This window comes from Glycine max, chromosome 1 (genome assembly GCF_000004515.6).
Source record: "Glycine max cultivar Williams 82 chromosome 1, Glycine_max_v4.0, whole genome shotgun sequence".
Taxonomy (NCBI): Eukaryota; Viridiplantae; Streptophyta; class Magnoliopsida; order Fabales; family Fabaceae; genus Glycine; species Glycine max.
In genome coordinates this window covers 49592182-49612661 of record NC_016088.4, presented here as the reverse complement: position 1 = coordinate 49612661, position 20480 = coordinate 49592182, and the positions used below count along the sequence as shown (strand labels likewise).

General features: G+C 36.8%; 1 protein-coding gene across 4 annotated transcripts; it reads left to right on the top strand.

Annotated features, from left to right (window-relative positions):
- Nucleotides 1–207: 207 nt before the first annotated feature.
- Nucleotides 208–19539, top strand: LOC100806401 (protein ENHANCED DISEASE RESISTANCE 2). 4 transcript variants are annotated; one of them, XM_014775302.3, is made up of 22 exons: nt 208–718; nt 1051–1125; nt 2407–2460; nt 2836–2901; nt 3140–3243; nt 3577–3644; nt 3727–3843; nt 3999–4039; nt 4137–4237; nt 6140–6235; nt 6568–6632; nt 6915–6986; nt 7848–8003; nt 8234–8466; nt 8546–8585; nt 8719–8873; nt 8968–9069; nt 10421–10465; nt 10563–10703; nt 12619–12714; nt 12843–12944; nt 18988–19539. In XM_014775302.3, exons 1-22 carry the CDS (start codon nt 575–577, stop codon nt 19093–19095), a joined length of 2181 nt encoding a protein of 726 aa, XP_014630788.1. In that variant the 5' UTR covers nt 208–574; the 3' UTR covers nt 19096–19539. The 4 variants fall into 4 exon arrangements, with proteins under 4 accessions (XP_014630788.1, XP_014630785.1, XP_003517072.1 ...); XM_014775299.3 differs by having other exon boundaries at nt 8965–9069; XM_003517024.4 differs by having other exon boundaries at nt 211–715.
- The last annotated feature ends 941 nt before the right edge of the window (nt 19540–20480 follow it).

Genomic DNA, 20480 nt, shown 5'->3' with positions numbered 1-20480 from the left:
ATGTTAGTTCAAATATTTATTAATTAAAAATTAAAACTAATAAAATATAATTTTAAATAGGGTATTTATTATAAATAATAATAGAATATTAAAATTTGTTGAACAGAATACACTATTTTGGGCAAGTAATAAAAAAGGATGCCATTAGAATTTATTTTCAGTTTCCTTTATGTGCGCCTGGACCTACAGATGAATAAAAAAAATATATTATTCATATTTTACTAAAAGCAACACCAATGAAGGTCGAGAAATTTTCAAGGTTCAGAAACTAGCATCTTGTTTCGCCAGCCCTTGTGGCAAAACCACCCTAGCCTGCGAAACCAAACCACCCTAGCCTTCTAGCCTACGCCCTCTGCACCCTAAATCGCCAGTCAAAGTGGCGAAAACCACTGTATGACTATGTCGCCAGCTCCGGCGCCGGTGATGACTCCTCAGCTCGCGTTGTAGCTCGCGACTGATCTCGCCCAAGCAGAGATTCGCCGTCTCCAGCTTCCGGCCGGAACCGCGTCCCCTAATTGTTTCGTTTTTTTGTGTGGTTTTCGAGAGTTGAAATTCGCGTTCCGGCGGCGAAACGATGTCGTCGAAGGTGGTGTACGAAGGGTGGATGGTGCGGTACGGCCGGCGCAAGATCGGGCGATCGTTTATCCACATGAGGTACTTCGTGTTGGAGTCGCGGCTGCTCGCGTATTACAAGAGGAAACCGCAGGATAATCAGGTGGTTCTATCATTTTTTTTTTTTATCGAATTTCGCTTCTTCGTTTCAGTTTTTTGGGGAATTCAGTTATTATTACTATTGTTATTCTTTTTTTCTTCTATTTTTATTGTCTGTTGAAGTTTCCACTCCCCGGAATCACCTTTTGGGGGCATACTATGCTGTGGAAAAGGATGGGGAATTTGCGAGATTGCTTCTTCGACTTTATAATTTTTTTTATGCTTTCTGAACTTTTTTTGCTTTGCATCTTTTACTTTGTGGGAGGAAGGGTGGGTGTTGGAGAGTAGATGCTGCTCGCAAACTTGAGGATATTAACTTTTTTTTTTTGCTTTTGTTAGGTACCAATTAAAACACTGCTAATTGATGGCAACTGTAGAGTGGATGATAGAGGCTTGAAGACTCATCATGGACATGTGGGTTCTGCAATTAAATACGCACGTGTGAACACATACACGCACATATTTGTTTTGTCGGTAGCTATGCTTGTTGTGTGAGCTTTCTAGTCTTGAAATGATCAGTGACATGAACTGTGCTTGTTGCATGTTTGGTATGCATTTGTGTCAGTTTTAATCCGATTAGGAAATTGGATGTGTGGAATGGAGGGAGGTAAATGGTTGTGGAATGGTTTATGATGTGTGATGTATGCAAAGATGGTTCATCAATAATACCAACGGCATTTAGTAAAACAGAGAAAAAGCAAACAGGCCTCAACACTTTTTGGGGAGTAATGCTACTATGCTAGACATACATGAAAATTCGCACCCCTTTGTTTACCATCAGATTCACTTATGGAGCTGGGTAGGGTCCTGAGTTGTCCAAGATAGATTATTATTATTTTTTTCTTTTTAGATTAAAAAGGAAATCTAGAAAAGAATTCTAAAGCAGTGTTATCAATGGTGGAAGGCCAAAATTCTGCCTCATAAACACGCCATTGTGCCTTATGGTGCCGTTATTTTGGGCCTCCCTTCACAAATTGCCTATGGCAGTTGGAAAAAAATCTGCCATGCCATTCTGCCATGGCTGCTATTTAACAACATGATTCTAAAGTAAGAGGACAAGGTATCATTCTTCAATGTGACAGTAGAAGAAAAAAATAATTATAAAGTAGGAGGACAAGATACAATAACTCTGCAATCTCTCCTCATGTCTACTAGAGAAATCTCACTATCAAATGTATATGCTGAACACCAAGGGGGTGGGGGAGGGGAAAGCTGTTCTATACTTCTATCCGTTTTCGTCAAACTCGTGAGTTAACTCATGAACTTGTCCGAGTTTTTGTGTAAACATATATTTTTTGTATTATTCTTGTTAGTACCCTCATCCAGATTAAAATCAAACCTTACAAGCTCACTAGAATGAGAGGTATGCATGCTCACCTGGTGCAGGGTCGTCCAGTAACTGGATTATCCTTTTAGTCACAGTGTAAACTAGCAGATTTTTTCTTCTTCTTTTATATGAATAATTTCAAAGGAGGGAAAGATATTTCAAGAATTTTGGTATCATATTTTTTCTCCTTCATGTAAAGTTGAAGAAAACAATTTGGCTGTGGATGTGATTTCGAAAGTGCATTATATGTTGGGTTTTAGTAGTCGTATTTGTTGTTAAAATATAGCTTTCTTTAAACTATTTAAAAAATTTCCATATTGACAATGATTTTGTTCTTTTTATATGCCCACAATTTTTTTTTTGTGCAGATGGTTTATGTTTTGTCTGTTTACAACAAGAAAGAAAAGAACCATCGAATTATGGTGAGTGGATTTTCCTCACATTCATATATCCAGCATATATTTGTACCCTGCAGTTGCCTCATGTATGGATAAAAATATTAAATTCCTATGAATATAGTATACTTTTTGATTCTCGCGGATTACTGCATTTATTCAACTAATCCATAAACCATGAAAATCTCTTTCTTTCCTATCTCTATTTTGATAAGCCGAAACTAAAGCTTTAATTTTGTGTTGTGTAATAGTTTTAGTAAGTCTTGAAAGGGCCCCACAAAAACTTGATGCAAATAAATGAATTCTATCCATAATTACTATTATACATTTTGTTCTATTTTATTTTATTTTATAATTTTGCTTTTGCTGAGTAATATTATATTATTCTGGTTCTTACTACAGATGGCAGCATTTAACATCCAAGAAGCCCTAATTTGGAAGGAAAAAATTGAGTATGTCATTGATCAGGTCTGTTTCATTGAATTGCACAATCCTATTATGTTCTTTAAATATGGAACAATATCCATATTCCTAAATTTTTTGTAGACTTTTTCTCTCTTGACTCTCCCTGACGTATATTGGCTTGAAACATGAAAAGCATTTACTTGATACAAGGATATATTGCAATTTTACTTTGTAAACTCATCTTAGTAAGACATGCTTTCCTGTTGTGTGAGTTGATGCTATTGAACTTTGATGCATGCAGCATCAGGGAGCACAACCATCAAATGGCAACAAATATATTTCTTTTGAGTACAAATCTGGGATGGACAATGGGAAGACAGCTTCTTCCTCAGACCGAGAAAGCCAGTAAGTATTTTTGTGTTTGCTTTTTACCACTTACTGCTTGTTGAAGAAGGCAATGTGTAAAGTTTACCTGCTTTTTCTGTGCTGTTGTTTCATATTGTGTTGAATTATGCCTGTCTTCCTTTAGATTGTTTTCTCTCATTCCAATGTCCATTCTCAGGAGATGCTACTTAAATAATTGAGTGGGATATACTGGAACATGATTTAGTTTTTTAGGCCATTTTTTATTGCACTGCCGAGCAAATAGCTCCATTGTAGATAATTGTTGGATGCCAATGTTATTGTGTGTATCCTCCTATATATTCATAACATCCAATATATTTTTTGGATCACCAGGTTCAGTGCTCAGGAGGATGAAGATGAACCTCATCCAAATTTGTTAAGGAGGACCACAATTGGAAATGGTCTACTTTGTTTCCCTACAGCTTGTGGGCTTGCAATTACTCCTACAGTCTATATTTAAACCTTTCCTTTCTTGAGATGCAGGTCCTCCGGAATCAGTTTTTGACTGGACACGGGAAATAGACTCAGATTTGTCAAATCAGAATATCAATAATCAAGCATTCTCAAGAAAGCATTGGCGTCTTTTACAATGTCAAGATGGTTTGCTACATTTATTTACATGATAGAGCACATTCCTATTTTGATTACATAAAAGAAAAGTTATTCTAGTGATATATTCTAGATTTCTAGTGTTTACATGATTTGATATGTAGAAGTTGTATAAACTGAGATGATTTTATTTCTGAAATCTGCAGGACTTCGTACTTTTGAAGAACTTGGTGAAGTTGATTACCTTGTGCGTTATTTCCTGTCTTTCTTTATTTTCATGGTGAACTACATTTCATAGGATAGTTTGGGAAACACAATTATCTTCAATTTGCTTTTTTATGTAGCCAAGAAGCTGTAGTAAAGCTATGAAGGCAGTCGGTGTCGTGGAGGCAACTTGTGAAGAAATTTTTAAACTTGTGATGAGCATGGATGGGACACGGTTTGAGTAGGTTTTCCACAGTATTACCACTGTTTTTATGTTTCTGCATATTTGTGGTTGGCAGTTGGCACATATGATGTATATGGCAGGTTGTTATTTTTTGTTGTTTCTGGAGAAATATTGTTGTGATGTATGGGAGAGCAATTACACTTTAAGAGATTGTGATGTCAGCTAATACTACTTTAGATAGAGTTGCTTTGGATAAACTTCTCAACAAACACATATAGGAGCTTATAAAAAAACCAAACACATATAGGAGAAGAAAATAAAATGAATCAAGGAGTAAATAGATCAAATTTTTCTCGTAAGTTTAAATTAACTTGAACACCTCAAATTTTGAAGAGGATCGCTCATTTAACTTCTACATAAGCACCTATAAACTTAACAAGGCTTGACACTCTTGTCTAAGAGAAGTCCCAGTAGGTTTTACCATTGAAAAACACCCATAAATTAGAAATAATCTAAGCTGGGTCATATTCTACTATATCCTGGACAGTGTTGTCAAAGGAACCCAACCATATGTCCAGGGTACTAAGGCAAGGTTCCTGCAAGGGTGATCTATTCTTGGCACCTTAGGAATGCCTTTCTTGATAAGACTAGGAATGGCCCTACCCTAGTATCCTATAAAAACAGTAAATAACTCTGAAAGGACAACCATCTAATTTAATAACTTAGATGCTAAAGGGGGTAAAGTGGTCAGAATGTTGAGAAAAATACTAGGGGAGACTGGTCAAGGAGAGAAATGAAGCATTGCTATGTTATAAATGGTGATGAATGGGGTATTGTTAGTGGTGAAAGCTACTTACATATTTTTCTGCTATTTCTATGACTAGCAATGAGGGTGAGCCTTGAGACAATGGTAAAGTTGTGCTTTGGTGACCGGTTGGTCATAGGCTTGAATCTGGAAATAGCCTCTTTGCAAATGCAAGGGAAAGACTGCGTACAATGACCCTCCCCCATACTTTCGCGTAGCGAGGAGCCTTCTGACACCAGGGTATGTTAGTTTTCTATGACTAGGAATGATTTTTTTTGGTGGATGCTGGAGTAGTGGGAGATGAGAATGTTGAGGTGGATAAGTTGAATATTAAGATAAGAATATAAGATTATGAATGGAAGTATTTGGGAATATGTTGGAGTATCACCTATTGAGAAGATGATAGAAACTTGCCTAAGATGGGTTTGGTCATGTGAGGAAAACAGCTAAGAACCAACAGAGGCCGTGATGCGAAAGGTGGACCAAATGGAAGAGGGTTACATTAAAAAGGGTGGAGGAAGACCAAAGAAAAAAATAGGCAAAAAATTATTGAAAAATAAATTAATTTTGAATGAATTAATTGAAAGTTTGGTTTCCTAATAGCTCAATATTTTTATATGATCCATATAGCAGACCTGACCTAGTGGGTTAACACTTGGTTGTTATTGTAGATGGTAAACTGATGAGTCTTATTAAGATCATTCTGATTGATGAGGGGATTGAGGACTGTGAGGTACAAATTGTTTAGTTTTGACTGCAAGGTCAGAGGAGTAATTAGTTAGGAACCTCTATTATCTTCTTCATAATTGTGATAAAGATGAGTTGATTACTGTTGATGCACTGAGTCTGAGTATGATAACATAAACTGGAATATAGAAAAGATTTGGAAAATTTAGCAAGATTCTGGCATCACCCAGTTTGTTTCAGAAATTGTTCCAGTTATCACTTGAGTTAAATTAAAAATATTCACCGTAACACAAAAGTTAAACTTAATGAAAACTTACCAGATGGCAGTAAAACTGCTCCTGCAGATCTACAACAGGTCAAGGATGCTTTAATCTGTAGTGATAAGGGAAATACAGAAAACAAGTTTTTCTTTGTTTTAGATATTTGATGTTCCATAAATCTGCAAATATTTATTCGCATGTCTGCAGATGGGATTGCAGTTTCCTACATGGTAGTTTAGTTGAGGAGGTGGATGGGCATACGGCAGTTCTTTATCACCGACTTCAGCTAGACTGGTTCCCAATGTAAAGATAATCTATCTTCTCTATCGTTTATAATAGTTTGTAGTTTATATTAGAGTTAACCTATTTATTATTTTTGCATAAATGAATGGAGATGTCTTTTCTTGGAGAACCAAATTTATTTGTATCTTGTGTCATAAGTTTTCTGAATAAATTGTTTTATTTCTTGACATGTAAGCCTATATTTGGGTCTCCCACTTAAATCTGTTATTTTTTTTTTGTATATATGAAAGCATAATATGGGACTGGCTAAATGATTTAAGAAATGGTTGCACATCCCCGAAGTAAAGTGGTTAACTGTGTTGACCCAAACTGCTATGCATTTATTATTGCAGGTTTGTGTGGCCTCGTGATCTTTGTTATGTGCGATACTGGCGCCGAAATGATGATGGAAGTTATGGTAGGGATTTTCTTTTTTTGTTCAAAGATTTTGGTATATTTTCATAGGAATTGCTAACAATGACACTTGTTAAGGAAACAAAAGCAGAGAGTATTAAATAAATAATTTATTATTTATTATATTGGGAACTCAAACATGTAATACATTTCTTTAGGTGATCATAAACATTTTATGGATGGCATTGGATGCTCCTTAATTGATGTGCTTAAAGCACTCGTTATCAAGATCCTACCTTGTGTTTATTACTTTGGAAGTTTGCATTGATGTTTCTTCTTCTTGCAGTTGTTTTATTTCGCTCTAGGGAACATGAAAACTGTGGTCCACAGCCTGGGTGTGTTCGGGCACATATTGAAAGTAAGATTAAATTCTTTATAGATCTGACTCTGTCCTTCAAAGTTCAAGAGAGTAGGATTGATCTACATTTCAATGGGTCTTGATGTCCTCAATTTATTATGGAATAGGTTATGCATATGACCTCTCTGGTGTTTTGTTAATAGTTTATTTTAAGAGCCTTGCCTCTTCTGATTTGAGTATTTTTTTCTTTATTAAACATTGTACTATTTTCTTTTTTCCGCTAAAGGAGAGTCATTCCTTTAGCTCCTTTTCCTCTTAGTATTAGTATTTATTTCTTTTTTAATAAAAAAAGAGGTTTAATTTCTATTTTGGTCCTCTAATTTATTTTTTAGGATGTTGCACGCATATGAACACACCCAATTTTAAATCTTAAAACTAATGGATCTATGTTTGGCAGTTTGTTAATTTCATTAGAATATTTATTCTGACAAACAATTACCTTACCTTAGTTACCTCCAATTGAATGGATATAATAATGATCTTTGGTTAGGGACAGCTAATTAGTTGGAAAATATCATGGAAATGCTACTACATCTAGGATGCCTGTTGTTTATCATATTGAGGTTGTTGGTTGCCTAGGATTGAAGTTTCCCTCTTTTAATGAATTGAAACATGTGAAATGTTTTCTTGATCTAAGAGATAAAAATGGAACCTTGCAGTGTGTTATCTGTCAGCTTAAAATGAAGATTGAACTTTATGATAAACTGATTTTATGTGATTTTTTTATCATTATCATTAGTATGCACTAGTTTTCAAGAATTATTTTTTGTTTCTACTGATTGATGCATCTCATGTATAGTTTTCTTTATGGTTCTGTTTTTCTTATTGAAATTTCTTAGGTCTAAGAACTACTTTCTACAGGTGGAGGATTTAATATTTCCCCCTTAAAACCTCGAAATGGGAGGCCCAGGACACAAGTCCAGCATCTTATGCAGATTGATCTGAAGGGATGGGGTGTGGGTTACTTGTCATCTTTTCAGCAGTATTGTGTCCGTCAAATGTTAAATAGTGTAGCTGGTGAGTTCATTTTCTTTTACAGTTTTACGCGACAATTTTCTTATAGATTGGTAACACTCTTCCTTCTATCATCATGGCTCCTTTTATATACCTTTCTCTTTCTATCAATTTGACAATTAAAAGTTGAGGAGTGGAGGTTGCCCCATTTTGGATTTTTCTTTTCTTTTGTGGGAGAGCCTGATGTGTAATGTGTTTCAAAATGCCTGTATTTTTTCCTTCTATTTCTACAGGTTTACGTGAATGGTTTGCTCAATCAGATGAAAGAAATGCTCATCCAAGAATTCCTGTCATGGTTAATATGTCCTCAACAGCTGTTTCTTCAAAGAAGAATCAGAAGCCAAATGATTTTTCTGTCAATCCTACTTCTCTTGATCAAATGAATGCTACAAGCAGAAGTTCTGCCTTGATAGATGAATATTCTGATGATGAAGAAGATTTTCAAATAGCAGAACCTGAACAAGAGGTTGTATTTGCATTCCCTCATCTATACTTTTGAGGTTTGCTTCATAAGTTCTAAGTGTTAATATTTTAATACTTTTCAGGCATACCAAATTGGTCTTGAGAATGATGTGAGAAAAACAGGTATTGCTTGCTATACCTTGATGAAGTTAATAATATTACAATTACAAACATGTGCATGAAGCACCTGCATACAAAGATGCATGCACATTAGAAGCTCAATTAAATCTTATCATAACATTTTCCTAAACTGAAGCCTTGGAAGAAGAACCGGCACATGAAATTGACTTTTCTTCCTTTTCGGGCAATTTGCGCCGAGATGACCGTGATAATGCTCGGGACTGCTGGAAAATTTCTGATGGAAACAACTTCAGAGTCAGAAGCAAGCATTATTGCTATGACAAAACAAAGGTCTTCTCTTGTTATTTCTTTATACGCACGCTTCCTGAATCAAAATTGATCATTGTTTGGGTGTATTCATATTCCTTCGTGGTTAACCTAGAAGGTTCCTGCTGGAAAACATATGCTGGACCTTGTTGCTGTTGATTGGTTTAAAGACTCAAAAAGAATGGACCATGTGGCTAGGCGTCATGGTTGTGCGGCGCAAGTGAGTTATTTAACTTAGCCTTGTCTGTTTTTTGTTACTTGATGAAGATTATTGGTTGGTGATTTGAACTAGCTATTTTGTTACAGAAAATAGGGGTAAACTCAATTACAGAGATCACAAGTCCATCACAAACATGCATAGCACAAAAGAAAACAAAAGATAGGCATTGTAATGATTGTAGAACTTCAAGGATCTGCAAATTTTCCTATCCAAAGGCCCCAAAACTCAATCAGTTACTGAATCCCCTATCCCTCTGCCACCCTTCCCTTTTATCTTTGCTTCTAATCCTTCCCTCTTCCTTCCCACCCTCCTAGCCAGGTGTGCCAGGTTGTTAAGATCCAAATCCCTCTTCTGCCCCTTACTCAATTCCCCTGTGGTTAAGAGTAGTTGCTAACATTACTTTCTCCCAAAAGATCCACCTTGTCCTCTAGGTGGTCTGGGAGGTCATTATAAGTATCCTGTAGCAACTGAAAGTTTACCAGGTTCCCTTTGTTTGAAGCACAATAATGAAGTGATAATTGAAGCCTAATAATAATTTGATTATTTTTCATTATTCTATGTCTGCTTCTTGTCACTTGTATACATGATTGTATTTTGTTGCATAAATATTTAATGAGTGAATCGTTATGGGAAAATTAAATTCTCCTTCCTCATGGTTGGTGCTTATTGTTTACACCAAATAGCCATCCTATTTGGGACATAAAAACACCAACCCCTGTTAACTGAAATGGGGCATGATGATGCTTAAGAATTTAATGAAATTCCATGTTAACTCTTTAGCTAAAAATGTTATACAAAGATGGAGCAGAACCACCCCCCTCTCTTTTCTAAACTATTGTTGACACCATCTTTGTTTTTTGATAATGAACTTATTCATTAAAGTTGAATGTTTAAACCCAAAATCCCTCATTCAATTTGAATTTTTTTTATACCCTACCAACCCCAGATTAAAATACAGTATACAGTATGCTCCATGGCTTATCCTTGTCATCCTTGTAAGGCTGCTGTGGGTGGTGATTGCAAAATGGAATGAATGTATACAACACACTGCTACTGTTGTAATTTTTTTTTAAAATGCTCTCTGGGTTTAAAACACCCCACACCTGCACTATTTTTTAAACACCTTACTGCAGACCAAGATAGCCCCCAAACCTGCAAACCCACACATTTGCAATTGAAACACATAAATTAAGGGAGGATAATATCTTTGCTTAAACGGGATGGTTATCAGTTATAATATACAATGAGGTGAATTTGATTTCCATTTTTATTATTTATTGAAGTTGTAGAGTGGGTTGTATGTTTTATTAAGGCTTTTGCTGACAATAGTCCTAATTTTGTGTCTATGTAGGTTGCTTCAGAAAAAGGATTTTTCTCCATTGTTATTAATCTTCAAGTGAGTTCCTTTCTTCATGTGACTGACTCAACTACTCAACTTTAAACTTCGAAGGTTTAGAATTAGAAGTTAACAAATGCATGTTGTTTGGTTGTAGGTGCCTGCATCAACACACTATAGTATGGTATTTTATTTTGTGACAAAGGAGTTAGTTTCTGGATCCCTCTTGCATCGCTTTGTTGATGGTGATGATGAGTTTCGAAACAGCAGGTTTAAGCTCATACCATCAGTCCCAAAGGTATTTACTGAAGTTTGTCATCATTATAATTAGGCAACTTTGACTGCCTTTGCTAGTCTATTTTATAATTTGTGGCTATCATTCTTATGTAGTTAAGTCTTAATATGGGCTTTGCCATTTTTTTCTTGTATTCATTATCTTATCTTTGTTTAATATTCTCCATGTGATTAATTTTGAGGTGGATGCTTTTATGTCATCTGGTTCTTTCCAGTAGCTTTTTTCTTTCCGCTTTTCGTTAGATTTGGTGTTATAGTCTTGTAATTTACTAGAGAAAGTAAACCATTTGTACTGTAAATAAAATTTTAGATGCTCTGTACCAAATGGGCTTTTATTTTTTGGGTGTGTCTGGGGGGGTTAGAAGAGGTGGGTAAATTCAACTGAGGAACTCATAATGTTTATCAGTTTGATAAGCGGTAGGCAAATTATAGTGACACTTCCTGTGGTTTCTTGAAGTTTTACACGATTTCCCCGCCATTTTAACTCCTATAGTAACCCCCTTATTTGTTTGAAATACATTGCATTGTGTACCCTTGTTACTCGAACACATTAAAACGTGTACCTCGTAAGAGGGGCTACTGTTGTAAGCATTACAAGGGCAGGGATATCGTGTGAAATTTCAAGAAACCACACAGGATGTCAATGGAATTTGTCCTAAATGATAAATACAGCAACAAAAGCCTTAACCCACTAGGTGAGGTCGGCTACATGGATTACACAAACCATTTGGCTCAGTTGAAGACTAAAACTTCAAATATATTATTTACTGAGATTCTTCTTAATAACTTTGGATGCATCACAACAGCCAATCCTTTTCCAAATAGATGGGGTTAGCTACATGAATTAAGTGACGTGACGCCATATTGTTGCGTTAATCATGTGTATAGTATAGACAAATTATCAACCTCTGTATTCTTCTAAATTGTTTTGCTTATATTTTTCTTGATCTCCCTTTGTCTCTAGTGATTGACCTTACACTTCATTGGCTTCACAAAATGGAAAAATAAAAAAGGGAACAAAACAGTTCTCATAGTCTAGATTCTAGAACAAGATTCACTGCATATTCATGATGCATTACATAAGTAAACAGTAGTCTATATTCTTATTTCAAGTGTTTTTCCTTCATATTTGCCAAATTGCTTGTTGGGTTATTCTGCCCTGCACATAACACTTACAAGAATGAAGAAAAGTTGGCTCAAATATTTGGGCTTACTGAATTTATAATTTATTGAATTTCACCAACTTTTATCAGCTGTGTTTTAGTGTAACTGGTTTAGCCAAGTGGTCATAGGTTAAACCATGGGTTTGAAAACCAAGGTTTCAAGTGCTGCTGTGCATCTGTGGGGACTGGGGAGTTCCCATTCGAAGTTTATTGACCCTATGCCTGATTTAGGTCTAGATTATAGAACAATTTAGACCAATGAAGGTGGCATGGTGGTTTGTTTACCATCTGTAGGATTGCAGTACGTCTTATCATAAATACAATTTTCAAAATTGACCATATAATGAGGATTTGAGTTTTAATTCCTTTGTTTTGTCGCTACCATGCAAGGCTTGATGGGCTGATGTGCATAGCCAGTGTGTGTGTGTGTGTGTGTGTGTATATTAGTTTGTACAGTCCTTAAAACAAATGCGCCTTAAGTTGGTATATGCAGCTGTGGAGCTGCCTGCTACCAAGTTGATGCATATGTATTTTGGTCTAAAGCTCAATCCGCATAACTGAATCTCTTATCATTACCATATTTTTGGTTTTTATGACTTTCTCTTTCATTTTCTTCTGTTTATATTTATGGTTTTTGATTTTATTTCTTTTCAACTTCTATTTGTATTTTATTACTACCATCTTTCCTTAAAGGATGGAGAAACAGCATATGTTTCTCTTTGCACTCCTTATTGATTTTCCATCTTAAAAATGCAGGGCTCATGGATTGTACGCCAGAGTGTTGGTAGTACTCCTTGTTTACTGGGAAAGGCGGTTGATTGCAACTATATTCGGGGTCCCAAGTATTTAGAAGTAAATTTTCATTCAATATCTTTATAAATTTTTGTCTGTCTTGTTGTAGGAAGTTTCCTACTAATGGATGATGTATGTATCCTAACTTTTCTGCCATGGTTTTTTAATCAATTACTTTTTATTTGTAGATTGATGTTGATATTGGTTCTTCTACTGTTGCTAATGGAGTTTTGGGTCTGGTTATTGGTGTGATTACAACATTGGTGGTTGATATGGCTTTTCTTGTACAGGTGAGCTTGATATACTAGTAATTAACATTTAAACAAGTCATGGGATTAAGTGGCAGCAATTGGGCTAGAGCTATTTTGTTGCATTCAGTGTGGAAATTGTTGAATGTTGAATATTTCTTTTGTATTTTAGCCTTGTTTGGTAGCTTAATCTGTAAGCCTTATTCAGAAGGCAGCAGTGAGATGCCACTGTCATCTCTCCTCTCTCTTTTTTGTATCCTATATATATGTAACATTTTGAATCTAATAAAGCTGTGAGAGAAAGTGAGGTTTTGACTCCTCCTCACCTTCATTTCAAGTTGGCATCAGAGCAGGTGTCATCCGCCGTCGCCCGCCGCCGTCCGCCGCAACCGCCGCCGTCTGCCGCCGCCGCCGTCACTTTCCGGCGGCCATTTCTCCGGCGAAGCCAGGGTTAGGCTCGCCTTGGGAAGCGTGAGCCAGCCGGCCAACTCGCGTCAGCAACGGAGCAGCCACGCGCCGCCACGCGCCGCCACCGTCCTGCGCGTCCTCCGGCGCGTGCAGTCCACGCGCCGCCGTCCCGGCGCCGGAATCGCGCCGCGCCTCCGCCGTTCTCTTGGTCGGCTTCTCCTGAGTCCGTTCCAGCCCTCAGCTTCCAGTTTCGTCACCTGGAACGCTACAGTCCTATTCTCTCCACCTTTTTGCTCCCTTAGGGTTTCACCTTGTGGGTCAAAATGGTTTCCCCTGGACCTGTTTTCTCCTTCTCCGGGACTCCAACCATCACAGCTGCTAAACTCAATTGGAAAAATTACCCCTCATGGTCTGCTTCCGTAGAACTTTGGTTTCTTGGTCAAGGACACCATGACCACTTGGAGAAAGCTTCCGATTCTGTTTCAAGTGACAAAAGAGCCGAATGGGAGAAGCTTGATTATCAACTGTGTGCTGTGTTATGGCAATCAGTTGAGCCGGATATTTTGGATATCCTTAGATCATTTAAAACGTGTCGTTCCTTTTGGAAGAAGGCTCAAGAAATTTTTGCCAATGATATTCAGAGCTTATTTGATGCAACCATGAAGGTTACAGCCCTTAAGCAAACCAGCCATGACATGATTGCTCATGTGGGTAAGGCTCGGGCTGCCGTGGAAGAGCTGAGAAAGTTTCTTGTGGCTGATTCATTAGAAGAAGTGAACAGGAAACTGGACAAGTTTTACATGGTCCTTATCCTGAGAAGCTTACACTCAGACTTTGATCATGTTCGTGATCAAGTACTCGCTGGGGATCAGGTTCCATCCATGGATTCTCTCATCACTAGGCTTCTCCGTGTGCCTCACTTATCGAAGGATGAAAATCCTACTGATAGTGTGGAGACGTCAGCAATGGTTGCATCACGTGGTAGAGGAGGCGGTCGCAACAGCAGAGGAGGCCGCAATGGAAGGGGTGGACGTCCTCATTGCACCTACTGCAAGAGGATGGGTCACACCCAAGAGAATTGTTATTCGTTGCATGGGTTTCCTGACAAGGTTGCACAGGTTTCTAGATCAGAGAAAGCAGAGTCTAAGTTCTCTGATGAGGAGTATCAGGAGTATTTGAAGCTCAAATCTGAGAGACCCAGCAACCAAGCTCAATCCTCATCTGTACCATGTTTTTCAACAGCTTGTATCTCTCAATCAATTGAAGGTCCTAGTCCTTGGATACTCGACTCAGGTGCCTCTGACCATATTTCTGGTAATAAGTCTTCCTTTTCATCCTTTTCCTTACCAAAAATTCCTCACCTCGTCACTGTAGCTAATGGCTCCAAGGTTGCGTCTCAAGGAAGTGGTCAAGTTTCATTGTCTCCTTCCTTGAAATTAAACTCTGTTTTATTCCTTCCGCAGTGTCCCTATAATTTAATCTCACTAAGTCAATTAACTCGTTCGTTAAATTGTTCAGTAACCTTTACTGCTAATTCTTTTGTTATTCAGGAACATGGGACGGGGCGACTGATTGGAGAAGGACATGAATCACGAGGACTTTACTATTTGGAATCCAGTCCACCTGGGTCTTGTTTTGCAATCTCAAAACCCAAACTTTTGCATGATCGTCTAGGACACCCAAGTTTATCAAAATTGAAGATGATGGTCCCTGGTCTTAAGAATCTTCGAGTCTTAGATTGTGAGTCTTGTCAACTAGGAAAACATGTCAGGTCGTCATTTCCTCAAACTGTACAAAGATGTAACTCGGCTTTCTCTACCATTCATTCTGATATTTGGGGACCAAGTCGTGTTACATCTTTTGGTTTTCGATATTTTGTAACCTTCATTGATGAATTCTCCAGATGTACTTGGGTTTATTTAATGAAAGACAGATCTGAACTTTTGCCTATATTTGTGTCATTCTACAATGAAATTGAGAATCAATTTGGAAAAACAATTAAAATTTTCAGAAGTGATAATGCTAAAGAGTATTTCTCTCATGATCTTTCTTCTTTTCTGTCTTCCAAAGGTATTCTACATCAATCCACATGTCCTCACACACCACAACAAAATGGTATTGCAGAAAGGAAGAATCGTCATCTTCTTGAAACTGCACGCTCCCTAATGCTAAATTCGAATGTTCCGATACATCATTGGGGAGATGCGGTGCTTACTGCTTGTTTCCTAATAAATCGGATGCCTTCTTCTTCTCTTGAAAACCAAATTCCTCACTCACTTGTCTTTCCTCATGATCCTTTATTTCATGTCTCTCCTAAAGTGTTTGGTTGTACCTGTTTTGTTTATGATTTGTCTCCTGGTTTAGATAAACTCTCTGCTAGGTCAGTCAAATGTGTCTTCCTGGGTTATTCTCGTCTTCAAAAGGGTTACAAATGCTACTCTCCAACCATGAGACGATACTACATGTCTGCAGATGTAACCTTCTTTGAAGACACACCTTTCTTTTCACCCTCCGTGGACCATTCTTCATCTCTTCAGGAAGTTCTTCCTATTCCTTCTCCTTATCCCCTAGATAACTCAGGCCAAAATGTCAGTATTGTTCCATCTTCCTCACCAAATTCACCTGAAGTCATCTTACCACCTCTGACTACAGATCAACACAGGACAAGGCAGATTGGATCTCCAGTACCTAAAGCCTCTCCTAGTGATTCTCGTCCTTCTTCAACCAGTCCTCCACTCATGGATCCGCCCTCTCCTTCCACTTCTTCTCCTCATTCTGATTCACATTGGCCCATTGCCATCAGAAAAGGTACTCGTTCTACTCGTAATCCTCATCCTATTTATAATTTCTTAAGCTATCACCGTTTGTCTCCTTCATACAGTTCCTTTGTTTGTTCATTGTCTTCCCTTGCCATTCCTTCCACTGTCCGTGAGGCACTTGATCATCCTGGCTGGAGACAGGCTATGATTGATGAAATGCAGGCCCTTAAAAATAATGGTACTTGGGAGCTTGTTCCTCTTCCCCCTGGTAAGACCCCTGTGGGTTGTAGGTGGGTCTACACTGTTAAAGTTGGGCCCACTGGTGAGGTTGATCGGCTTAAGGCTCGTTTGGTAGCTAAAGGCTACACACAGGTATATGGCATTGATTACTGTGATACTTTCTCTCCTGTCGCCAAACTCACCACTGTTCGTCTGTTTCTTGCTATGGCTACTATTCGTCACTGGCCCCTCCATCAGCTTGATATTAAGAATGCCTTTCTCCACGGTGATCTTGAGGAGGATATTTATATGGAGCAACCACCTGGGTTTGTTGCTCAGGGGGAGTATGGCCTTGTGTGTAAGCTTCATCGATCTCTCTATGGGTTGAAGCAATCTCCTCGTGCTTGGTTTGGTAAATTTAGTCATGTTGTTCACATGTTTGGACTGAAACGAAGTGAAGCTGATCACTCTGTATTTTATTGTCATACATCTCCTGGAAAATGTGTTTATCTAATGGTCTATGTTGATGATATAGTGATTACAGGGAATGATGCTACTAAGATCAGCCAGCTAAAAGAGCATCTATTCAGTCATTTTCAGACCAAAGATTTGGGATCTTTGAAGTATTTCCTTGGTATTGAAGTGGCTCAATCAGGAGATGGTGTTGTGATCTCTCAGAGGAAGTATGCCCTTGATATTTTAGAAGAAACAGGTATGCAAAATTGTAGACCTGTTGAAAGTCCTATGGATCCTAATTTGAAGCTCATGGCAGATCAAAGTGAAGTTTATCCTGACCCCGAGAGATATAGGAGGCTTGTGGGAAAACTCATTTACCTTACCATCACTAGACCTGATATCTCCTTTGCTGTGGGAGTGGTTAGCCAATTTATGCAAAATCCTCATTTGGACCATTGGAATGCTGTCATGCGTATTTTGAGGTATATTAAGAGAGCTCCTGGACAAGGGTTGTTGTATGAAGACAAAGGTAATACGCAATTATCAGGATATTGTGATGCTGATTGGGCTGGCTGTCCCATGGATAGGAGGTCTACATCAGGCTATTGTGTCTTCATTGGAGGAAATCTTGTTTCTTGGAAAAGCAAGAAACAGACGGTTGTAGCTCGGTCTAGTGCAAAAGCTGAATATCGATCGATGGCTATGGTTACTTGTGAACTCATGTGGATTAAACAATTTCTGCAAGAATTGAGGTTTTGTGAAGAGTTGCAAATGAAGTTGTATTGTGATAATCAGGCTGCTCTTCATATTGCCTCAAACCCAGTCTTTCATGAAAGGACTAAGCATATAGAGATTGATTGTCATTTCATTCGAGAGAAGCTTCTGTCCAAGGAGATTGTCACTGAGTTCATTGGTTCTAATGACCAGCCAGCGGATATTTTGACTAAGTCCCTAAGAGGACCCAGAATTCAGACTATATGTTCCAAGCTTGGTGCATATGATTTATATGCTCCAGCTTGAGGGGGAGTGTTGAATGTTGAATATTTCTTTTTGTATTTTAGCCTTGTTTGGTAGCTTAATCTGTAAGCCTTATTCAGAAGGCAGCAGTGAGATGTCACTGTCATCTCTCCTCTCTCTTTTTTGTATCCTATATATATGTAACATTTTGAATCTAATAAAGCTGTGAGAGAAAGTGAGGTTTTGACTCCTCCTCACCTTCATTTCAAGTGAAATTTTCATGTTCATATTGCACAAGCATAATGGCTTTGATTTCACATTTTCTAGTCGTACTTGATTTTAGTTGAAATCATTTAGGTAGGTTGTAGGTCTTCAATATTTCAGATTGTGGAGACCTGCTAAATGACATGACAACAAATCTGTTACTGTTTTTACGAATTGTGTTAAATTTCATTACCTGTTTTTCCTACAACTGCTAGGAATTATAAATACTCTATGAAGCTGAGCTAGTTATGCGTAACAAAAACATTTTTTCCAAAGTAACAATATCTTGCTCTGCTGTGTGTGTTTTGAAGATTCACTGCATGCTGCTGCTTTTATGTTTGCACTTTTGTATTTGGGAATGGTATGTATATTCTGAAATTGAGTGCACTTGATTTAGCTAAAAAAAAAGTTTCACTGGTGGTGATACTATTATGTAGATGAAGTCTTCTATTAAAATTAAAATTTTGTAAATCTTTAAGCACTAAATGATAAGATGGATAGCAAACTTTGTAGTGGAAGTGTGAATTTGGTTGTTAATTGAGTTGAGGTCACGTTGTATTGTGTCCAAGAAGTGTCCATTACTTTACCTAATATGTATGGGAGAGATGGATAGTGGATACTACGATGTGGTACATACTCTGATGCCGAATTATGATCAAGGAAAATACACTAGCTTTGCTTTCTTCATTACCATTGTTAATAATAGCTATCTATGTTGGTCTGAATTTGTTGCTTAAGTATTTGTATCAAAACAGATGCTTTTTTACTAAAAGTTCTCAATTTGGTGTGAAAATCTTGAATGGGTTCAAATTTTAAATGTTGGGGATTTTTCTATCACGACCTATAATTTGTTTTGAACCGGGAGCTTTGGAATATTAGGCATGTGCGTTTGAGAGGTAAAAATTGTTCTTGGTTCTGAATAAATGCTTGACAAGTTAAACTAATTTTCACAATGGATTGTTTGACTGTTCTTTGATGTTTTAGTGTGTATTGTGAAATTGCGACAAAATTATTATTGACAGGCAAATACACCTGATGAATTGCCCGAGAGGCTTATTGGAGCTGTTCGTATTTCTCATTTAGAGCTCAAATCTGCCATCGTCCCAAAACTGGAACCAGATCCATCATGACTGACCGAGTCGTTTCTGTTCTTCTATACAAAATCATTTGTTTGCAATATGCAGGTGTACCATTTTTTTTCCACTGTGATTTAGGTTCATTGTTTTATAATTGGGTTCTTCTATGAAATCTTAAAAGGAAATTCTTCTTTCCTTTTCCCCCTTTCTTGGTTTTTTTTTTTTTGTAGTTCATTTAAGTGTTAAGCTGATAGGATCTGTATTTTGTCAATGTATTCATATTCGGATATATTTCATCTGATTATGAAGTATTGCCATATAGTTCTAAACATTTTTTTTTGTAACTCCCAGTAAGTTAGAAGAAAAAGGGAAAGTTTTCGGTCATTTCATCCCGTCATGGAATTTGCTCGTGTAATAATGTACATAGTTTCTCCTTCATGACATCTCTCATCACCAAAGATTGTATCTACATTTTGTAGTAATGCAGTTTCTTTCTCATTTCTAAGGTTTTATATGTGAAAAGGTTGCCAACTTCCTGTTTAGTAATGAGGGGAGAACGAATGGTGTCATTCTTAACATTTTCTTCCGAAGTTTTTTTGTTGTTTTATGTATAGATTAGGAGTGCCTTTTTATTTTTTACTTACCTATTTCTTTTCACTTTAATTTTCTATTTGAACAAGTGGTACACGATGATTGGATGAGAATGAATGGTGTCATTACTCATTTGTTTGCCATTGAGTATATCTCTCATATAAGATTAATTTTTTATGCATTGGAAATTGCATGACCTGATTTCACTATAATCCACTGAGTAACCAATCTGTTCTGTTTATTCAAGGCCAATATTTATTTCTTGAGGGTCTAAATATTTTTTTCGTCCATGTAATTTAATGTTTTCTTTTTCATTTTTCGTCATTATAATTTTTCTATTTTAATACAAAATGTGTTTGTTTTATTTTTTGTCTTTAAAGTATTTTAGATTTTTAAACAGTAAAAAGATGTTTTGAATTGTGGAAAAAGTTATTATTAAAAATGCTTTAACGAAGAAAAATAAAATATATATTTTGTAAGGATTAAAATGAAAAAAAAAATATAAAGACATTTTAACCAAATAATTAAATATAAGTGGTTAATATATTGAAGTTAAAGGATAAATTGTTCAAATAGTATTTGAGTTTAATTCTTTTGAGGGAAATAATTTTAGATTAGTATTTATTTATTTTTCAGTCGAATTACGGAAATGGGATAATGAATAAATGAGTGGGTGGTTTGGTTATTTCTGAAATAAATATATAAAATGATAGTTTTTTAACATGTAATAGAAATGTAATTAAAATTAACAAATTTTATCCTGGAAACACTTATAAGTGCTTATAGCAGAGAGAGAAATGAAGAGTGTGAATTAGATTTTTACTACGTGTAATGAATATAGTTCTAAA

Coding starts and splice junctions, on each gene's coding strand:
- LOC100806401 (XM_014775299.3), top strand. CDS start 575: ATGTCGTCGAAGGTGGTGTACGAAGGGTGGATGGTGCGGTACGGCCGG. Junction 3,844..3,998: donor TCTTTTACAATGTCAAGATG/GTTTGCTACATT, acceptor TGAAATCTGCAG/GACTTCGTACTTTTGAAGAA. Junction 8,586..8,718: donor GAATGATGTGAGAAAAACAG/GTATTGCTTGCT, acceptor CCTAAACTGAAG/CCTTGGAAGAAGAACCGGCA.